The sequence below is a fragment of the Pseudorasbora parva genome, chromosome 7 (assembly GCF_024679245.1).
Source record: "Pseudorasbora parva isolate DD20220531a chromosome 7, ASM2467924v1, whole genome shotgun sequence".
NCBI classification, from domain to species: Eukaryota; Metazoa; Chordata; class Actinopteri; order Cypriniformes; family Gobionidae; genus Pseudorasbora; species Pseudorasbora parva.
In genome coordinates this window covers 32,967,673-32,976,935 of record NC_090178.1, presented here as the reverse complement: position 1 = coordinate 32,976,935, position 9,263 = coordinate 32,967,673, and the positions used below count along the sequence as shown (strand labels likewise).

Sequence of the window (9,263 nt, the reverse complement as noted above, 5' to 3'; positions counted from 1 at the left end):
AAATTATTAAATTAAACCATGTGAAATAAAGTAGTTTATTGCTTTATTTACATATATATATATATATATATATATATATATATATATATATATATATATATATATATATATATATATATATATATATATATATATATATATATATATATATATATATATATTTGAAATATATTTGCATCAAAATTATTTTATACAGAATGTATACATTTATATGTCGGTAGTATATTTACAGTTTAAATGGACTGCTACAATTGTCTGCATTCAAAACACACACATTAACATAGTGTAACACACAGAGGCACTTACAAAATTTCAATGAAAAACACAATTTTACACACACACTAATCCCGGTTCTCCAACACAAGGTTCGGTCATTTTTGCCTTGCTCCTTTGTCTCTGCTCTCGTTCAGTGGCGGCCTGATGGACGATGGTTTCCATCGCTGGGTAGAGCATGATCATCCTCTTCTGTAAGGAGCATGAATATGAGATATTAATAATTACAATCTGTTTTAAAGAGCGAGCACGAATTGCATTATTAAATCAAAACTTGATACAGGAGACTGAGACGTACCCTGCGATAGTTTCTGAACATCTGGAACAAAATCAGGAATATCACCAAGAAAAAAAATCCTAATCCCATCACCATAGCGGTTTTATTGCCGGAACTTGACTTTACGCCCGTTACGGCACCTGAAGAAATGAACAAACAGAATAAAGGAAAATTTAGAGTTCATTTCTCAGTCCAATCTTGATTCTATAATAACTACACAACAAAAATCATTTCCTTTTCCTGCTCTACCTACCCATGATGTGAAGATGATAAGTCACGTTCCCCAGAACTCCTTGTTCCCCGTAGTAGCGACACACCCATTCCCCAGCATCTTTCTCAGTCACTTGTTTAATCCAGAAGCTCTTTTTCTTTCCAACAGAGGTCACCGTTTGAGTGTCGTTCGGCCCATAACTTACACGGAGCCATTCATAGGAAGTGATCTGTTCGGAGTTGCTGAGATGGCAGGTCAGGGTCACGGGTCCGTTTCCACTGGATGCTGAGGAGCTCAAAACTACACAGAAACCAGAGGGCGGATCAGCATTCAGTACATTCAGAAGTCCACAGATCAGAAGTTATGAGGAGATTAAGCACACTTTCATAATCAAAAATATATATATTATTCCACTCACCTTTAGTAACAACTAGCTCCATCCTTCTTTGAACTTTAATTCCCCCTCTATTCAATCCCTTCATCCTTCCTGAGCACGTATACATCCCTTCATCTCCATCCTTAACTGTCTGTATAGTGGCCGATGCTACGGACCCAAGAGCCCAGTCGAAAGACTCAGGGAGAGGATGGTGTATCGTGGAGGAGGTTCTGTTCCACATCACAGTGTTTGGGATTAGGCCATCAGTAAACAGGCAGGGCAAGGAGACGGAGGAGCCCACAGCGGCATACACCACTGAAGAGTCGTCCTGAGGGGTGGAGATTCCTGGAGAGGGAACAGAGAAAGAATGAGCGACTCCCGCACGAGTTATTTCTAGAAGAAGCCGGTTTAAAACGAACACTCACCTTTGACGTGTAGGGATGCGGCTGCCTCTACTTCCACACCATTGAGTGAAACCTGACAGGTCCAGTTCGCGGCATCTCTTTGAGACACGTTCGAGAGGCTGCTTCTACTTATAAATTGACCGTTTCGTTTCCAGTTAACTCTCATAGATGATGGCCCAGGACTGACCTCGCACTTTGCCTCTGTTCTTGAGCCCTCAACCACAACTGCTGGATGAAATGATGCTGTGAAGAAAGAGAACATTTTAACCGATAAGGCTATTTCCAAATGCTTATCGAAAAAGAAGGGGCAAATTCTTAGCTGTTTGTTTCTTTTACCTCTTATAACCCTAAGTAAGACGACTTTCACCATCCGTTTCTTTCCCTCAACCTCACAGACGTACTCTCCTCCGTCTTCATATGTCGTGCCATCGATGTGAAGGCTGTAATCGGACTTTCCGAAGTTGGGAACGGGGCAGTTAGCACGTGGTGGGTCTCTAACCGGACGAAACTCTAACCCGCTCTTCTCTCGCCGCCAAACTGTCTTCTGTACACTAGGAATTTGAGAAAAGAGAGTGAGACTTTAAAATGGTCATCTTGTGCTGATATGCTTTGTCAAGCTTTGAATAGATGTGTTAATGGATGGATGGATGAAATGTTCTTACTCTCCAACTCTCCGGCTCCAGTAGACTGCAGTAGGATATGAGAGCTCAGAGGACTCGTCCAGACATGGCAGCACTGCTACAGAACCTTGAGCCACCAACACTTCATGGTCCTGACACTGACCACCTGCTCAACACAGAAAGATTTGAACATATAAATCTACAATAAAAAAGAAGATAAAACGAGGTGATTCACATACTCTATCATGACAGCTCACCTTCAAAAACCAGCGCTAACCCCAGAACAATCATAAATGGTGTCATCTTCTAATCTTCTTCTTGTTACTTTCCAAAAAAGAAAATGCGAAACCCTCACGCGTTTAGTCCTCCTTCTCAGCTAATGTCTGTCGGCTCCGGTCTTTGTTCTTGAATATATACTGCTGTGGGTGGTTGCGTGGGTTCGTTGTGGTCGGGAGGAGTTGCTGGTTTTAGGTAGTTCCTCTTCTTCTCTGCCTCTCAACATCACATGACTTCTGAAGATGCCTGTAGTGAAACTGTTGATGTGCAGTCTGACTGACGTACTTTGGAAAAAGTTAGAGAGAAAGAGAGACACTGAGAGAGTAATAGAATGAGGGAGAGGCAGCGCTTGAGGTTTCATTCTCCCACGGATTCACCAGGTCTAGAATTCTCTCTCAACACGTGAAAAAGTTTATTTGAAAGTATGTCAGTCACTTCAAAGAATGGAAACACATTTTAATAAAACAAAACAAAACAATAAAGTAATATGGAAAATGACACAGGCAAGATTGCATCTGTTTATAAATAATATTTGGTGTTGTGTGTGTGTGTGGGTGGGTGTGTGTGTACTGTGTTATATATACATACATATATATATATATATATATATATTTGTATTGCGGGATATACAAACTTTTTTATATGATTTAAAATATATTTGTACAATTGTGCTTTGCAGAATATCATGCATATATGTGTGTGTATATATATATATATATATATATATATATATATATATATATATATATATATATATATATATATTGTAATTATCATTATTATATAATAATATAATTTTATTTGCTGATTTTCACAATCGTCATCTTCCCAGTTTTATTATAAATGTTTTCTGTTTTTTCTATAATATTTATTGTGTGAAAAGACACCATGAATAGATAAATAACACACAAATACTGTATCTATTTCTGCATTTTTTTCTTTGCATGCAAGAAAATCATGACAAGATCATGGATGATACAAATCATGCACAAAACAATTTTAGTTAATTGCGCATTATATCATATTTTTAAATATATATTAGGTATACAGTATATATCCCTTGTATAATATAAGGCACGCATTACTCTGCTGAAAGAGGCCAAGTCACCAGAGAATACCGTTTTCATGAAAGGGTGTATATGGTCTGCAACAATGCTTAGGTAGGTGCGTGTTTCAAAGTAACATCCACATGGATGGCAGGACCCAAGGTTTCCCAGCAGAACATTGCCCAAAGCATCACACTGCCTCAGTCGGCTGGCCTTCTTCCCATTGTGCATCCTGGTGCCATGTGTTCCCCAGGTAAGAGAAGCACACACACCCAGCCATTAACGCGACATAAAAGAAAACACCAGGCCATCAGACCAGGCCATCTTCTTCAATTGCTCCGTGGTCCAGTTCTGATGCTCAAATGCCAACTTGTTGGTGCTTTCGGTGTTGAAAAGGGGTCAGCATGGGCACCCTGACTGGTCTGCAGCCATGCAGCCCCATACGCAACAAACTGCGATGCACTGTGTATTCAAACACCTTTCTATCCCAACCAGCATTAACTTCTTTAGCAGTTTGAGCTACAATAGCTCTTCTGTTTAAACAGACCACTCGGGCCAGCTTTCGCTCCCCCATGCATCAATGAGCCTTGGCCTCTCATGACTGTAGACCAGGAACACCACACAAGAGCTGCAGTTTTGGAGATGCTCTGACTCAGTCATCTAGCCACCACAATTTGGCCCTTTTCACTCAAATCCTTACACTTGATTCTAAACATTGAGGACAAAATGTTCACTTGCTGCCTAATATATCCCCCCCACTAACAGGTGCTGTGATGAAGAGATAATTAGTGTTATTCACTTCATCTGTCAGTGGTCATAATGTTATGCCTGATTTCTCTGTGTGTGTGCGTTTGCGCGTGCGCGGTGTGTGTTTAAGTGATTTTACAGCACTACGTTAAAACATACTGTTACGCTTTATTATTATTATCAGTGTAATTACACATTTAAGTACTGAGTAATAACAATTAACAACATGTACTTACACTCTAAAAAATGCTGGGTTAAAAACAACCCAAGTTGAGTTGAAAATGCACCAACCTAACAATTGGGTTGTTTTAACCCAATGGTTGAGTTGTTCTTACCCAGCAATTGGGTTGTCTTAAGCAACATTTAACCCAGCCACTGGGTTAAAACAACTCAACCATTGGGTTAAAACAACCCAATTGTTGGGTTGGTGCATTTTCAACCCAACTTGGGTTGTTTTTAACCCAGCATTTATTAGAGTGTACATGGGTTAGGGTTTGGTTGAGGGTTAGTTGCATGTAATTATGCATCTTATATTGCTGTTATTACTGGAATAAGTAGGCTACATGTAACGTGTACCAAAGACACTGTAATACAAGTTGTACCAAACTTACCAATTAACAGCCTATTTCTCATATGTCACTATTGAATCAGTCATGCATTTCTGATACTGACACTAACCCAACCTCCACCGGTGGGTAAAAGACAAATGCCATGTGTAATTTCAGCCTGCACAATGGCATTGTTATTTGTTTATGTGGTTGTGTAAGTGCTGTTTTCTGTTGTGTCAGCCCAGTATGAGACCTGAGCTCTGGAATGCATTTGATTCAGCCGTTGATATGCGGATGTGCGATCAGCATATTCTAAAACAGCACCACTTCCAGTAAAGGCAGAGACTGTGTGCGAATGACATGAATATGGGGGCTGGAGTTGTTTTGATGAAGAAAAGAGTCTGTGGCTGACTCAATCTCTCCCCTCCCATTTTTTCTTTGTTTTTCACTCCTCCTATCCGTCACAGGCAAGTAGCAGTTCCTTTTGTAGTCCGCTTTTTTAGCATGCAAAGTACGGCTCTCTTCTCATGCATAATTACATGCAACTAACTCTAAACCGAACCCTAACCCTATAGTAAGTACATGTCGTTGCTAAATATTACTCAGTACTTACATGTATAGTTACAGTGTAACAAAGACACATTAAAATGAAGTGTAACCAAAATAATTCACTGAATTTCAATGAATGAGATACAAAGTATGAAACTAAGGGACTTCTGCAAACAAATTGTGCTTTTCCCAGAACGAACTCATTTTTTCTTTTCCTTTTCGCAATGACTTTTAACCACAGGATCTCACTGTGTTTTAGTGAATGTGTTAAGTTTTCACGTGTTCTAGTACAGTAACAACAGGTGTAGATCGCATTAAATATAGACATGTTCCACTAACATTTGACAAGCAGAAAGTGTCCTATGCGTTTGTTTTTCATTTTTAACTGCATTGGTTTTTAGTGACTATCTACTATACTAAAAAAAACTGGGTTGTTTCAACCGATTTTTCTGTCAGAAATGACCCAACCATTGGTTTTGTCTATATTTGACAAAAACAGGTTGAAACAACCCACCAATCCTGTCCCTAACCTTAGCCTTATCCCACCTCAACAGCAGCAAAAATGTTTTACAATACAACTCGAACACAATATTGTACCTAAAAAAACGTTTAATGAACATGTACATAGTAGTTAAGGACACACAATATAAAGAATGACCATTTTGAGTAACACTTTATTTTACAATCAATCACTGTTACATATGTTACTATAGAAATAACTATATAGTATGCATAATTACATGCAACTAACCCTAACCCTATCTTAAGTACATGAAGCCTAATTACTTAATATTACTTAAATGTATAGTTACAGTGTAACAAAGACACCTTAAAATAAAGTGTAACCCCATTTTGTAAAACCTTATTCTTAATATCTTGATATCTATCTATACATTTGGCTTTTTGAGGCCTCTTTACAGCAGATCAGTGATGTTAAGAGCTTTCAACCAGGTGGAAATAGTAAGCTGGCTATTGAATATGTAAATATGTAAATCCATGGAAAAAGCTGCATGTAGGTATGCCTTCATGAGGTGAAGTATGGGAGGATAACCACAGATCTTCAGATGCTTTCAAGCTTAGATTCTCATCATTTCCTTCCTTTGTGCTTCTCGTGAGTTCTCGTGCCATTCTCTGCCCATTATTTCACAATAATGCCCTCCATTTCACAGAACATCCAAATATCAAGCGGGGTCAATGTGAACTACTGCTGTGTGTCTGAGACATGTTGTGGTACACACAGAGCGTGCGGATATCAGCGTTCACTGTCTTCAGATCAGAGGGGGCGAAGTGAGAGTGTGATGGGGTCTTTCCTACTTACTGTATGCGGCTGATATACAGCTGATTTGAATAACAGGACAGCTGGGGAAGACCTACGTGAGCCCCTGATGTGGAAAAAAGAGACTGTCATGAGTGGGAATATTATATGCATGCAGATAGCATAGAGGATGGAACATATTAACACTGATTATGTTTGTTGGCAGGATCGTGACTGAGATGTTACATATTCCTTCCCCACTGACCCTTATCAGTCATTTCCCGTAAGCACAGACGTGGTACCACCATTCTCCAGATTAAGTCTCAAAAATGTAAATCCTCAGTAAAAAAACATGTTTTTCATTTTTCGGTAGCTCTGTATGGTTGTTACAGTGTAATTATATATTTAAGTACGGAGTATTAATTAACTACATTTACTTACTATAGGGTTAGGTTGAGGGTAAGTTGTAATTATGTATAATTTACTGTTATTACTATGGTAAGTACACTGTAAACAATCACTCTTATGTTTTGTATGACAAATTCAGCTTTTAAAGTTTATTCAACTATTTAACATGAAAAAAGTTGAGATAACTCAAACTAAGTTTGTACAACTATTGACCTTAAGTTGAGAAAACTCAAAAATGTTCTGCAGCTGGTTGCCTTAAACTTTTAAGTTTTCTCAATTTCTTTTTTTTTTTACAGTGTATATGTAATATATGAAACAAGGACAGTGTCACCCTCTTTATTTTACAGTCATGTTCCCCATACATACTAATTATAGTAATTGCAATATCTGGGTAATAACTACATACTAACCCTGAACCTACACCTAAACCCAACCATAACTCATATCTTATACCTAAAAAAAATTGGGGATTGATTTTGCTACAAAATCAACTTGGATGTTTAAGTCATTTCAACTTAAATAACATTCAACGAACTTAAGAAAATGAGTTGAACCTTTATAACTTAAAAAAGTAGAACATTGCTTAACTTTTGATGAGTTACAGCAATGTAAAAAGGCTGTCAATACTTATTAATCATTCAATTTCTTACAGTGTATATTACCCAGTACACTTACATATGTATGTACACGTACTGTAAAATATTGCATAACTTGAATAAAAGTTTTGTCAATTGAAAAGAAATGTGTTAACACTTTATTTTAGTGGCCTTGTTACATGTATTTACTGTAATAATTACTACACTGTAAAAAAATTTTTCGAAAAAAAGTTACCTGGTTGCCTTAAAATTTTGAGTTCATTGAAATAAAAAGTTTGAGTTAATACAATGAAATTTATTTGAGATTCGACAACCTTTATTAAAATATTATTAAAAGATTGGTAATTGTGTGTGTTTTATTTCTGATGACGCAGTGAAACATGCCAAATAGTGCTATTTTCATGATTTATCAAATTTTTTATGTGGTTCAGATACAATTTTTTGAGTTTCTATTTATTAAACAAATTTCCTTCATTGTATCAACTCAAATTTTTAATTTCAATAAACTCAAAATTTTAAGGCAACCAGGTTACTTACTTTTTTTTTTACCCTAATCTTAACCCTATAGTAAGTAAATGAAGTTAATTATTATTATGCAGTAATGTTATGTATAACTGTAATACAGACACCTTAAAATAGTGTAACCAAATAATTTTTAACCCAATAATGCCCAGATATATATATGTGAGACATTTATTATGATGGGTTTATGTTTTTGGGGCTGATTGGTATGTTCACTTAAATGTAACCATTGCTATTATTATGCATACTGTCATTGTTTTTGTTTTTTTGTTAAACAAAAATAGTTGTTTGATCATTTGCAGTTTGCTGTATATTGAAAATGTTTTACATTTTATTTAGAATTATTTGCAAAATGTGATTAGTAAGAATTGAAGAGGTTGGGTTCAGAGCAGCCTCATTTATTACAGTGGTCAAAGTTCCATGAAACTCAGCAGTGGGACACTGGAGCTCAGTTTCAGTCAAAGCTTTCAATCCCACAGATGATTTCTCTATAGAAATTAGTCAAAACAGGGTTTTATAGATCACACACCATATACGTTCCTCTAGGCAAACGCTGTCAGCAGATTTGACAGACAATTACCGTTTCTTACATCATAGCATAGATCTGTTTGATCTAGAACGTTTTGTCCTTATATAGAAAAGCCCAAGATGTTTTAAATTCATTGGACTTTAGAGTGTGAGAACCAGCTATTCGTAAAGACATCAGATTCAGTCACTTAAAAACATTTAAATTTAACTTTGAAATTATCATGGTGAAAATTTTGAAATATATTCATTGTTTGCTATCAGGGTAGCATCACATGTGGCTGAAACTGCTCCTAAGTCTGTTGAACGGTTTAATTTGTCCTCTATGTACTGGAAATATCAACCACAGATTGCAGATCAAAGGCAGTCAGTTTCTGAAAAGTGTTTACACACCATTAGCAAAGCTTGCTATTATACATGCACTTTAGTTTCCATAAACTTCTGCTGTCACATTCCATTAAGCTGTGCTTGACTTCTACATTTGCAGGCTCATTCTACAAATGAAGCCATTTTTGCATTTTAAATTGAGGGCATTGTACAGACCTTCTTTAAAATCACTTTGCAAAAGCTCTGAAGTCACTGAATTGGTTCTATACTCGAAATTCATGCAAAACACCTGTTAAGAAACTT

General features: G+C 36.9%; 1 protein-coding gene across 1 annotated transcript; it reads right to left on the bottom strand.

Moving 5' to 3' along the window:
- Nucleotides 1-182: 182 nt before the first annotated feature.
- Nucleotides 183-2,570, bottom strand: LOC137083821 (T-cell surface glycoprotein CD4-like). The gene is made up of 8 exons (XM_067449772.1): nucleotides 2,419-2,570; nucleotides 2,204-2,327; nucleotides 1,878-2,092; nucleotides 1,563-1,784; nucleotides 1,180-1,482; nucleotides 804-1,061; nucleotides 572-690; nucleotides 183-465 (listed from the first exon to the last, which is right to left on the bottom strand). The coding sequence occupies exons 1-8, from the start codon at nucleotides 2,462-2,464 to the stop codon at nucleotides 331-333; spliced, it is 1,422 nt and encodes a 473-aa protein (XP_067305873.1). The 5' UTR covers nucleotides 2,465-2,570; the 3' UTR covers nucleotides 183-330.
- Nucleotides 2,571-9,263: the final 6,693 nt, after the last annotated feature.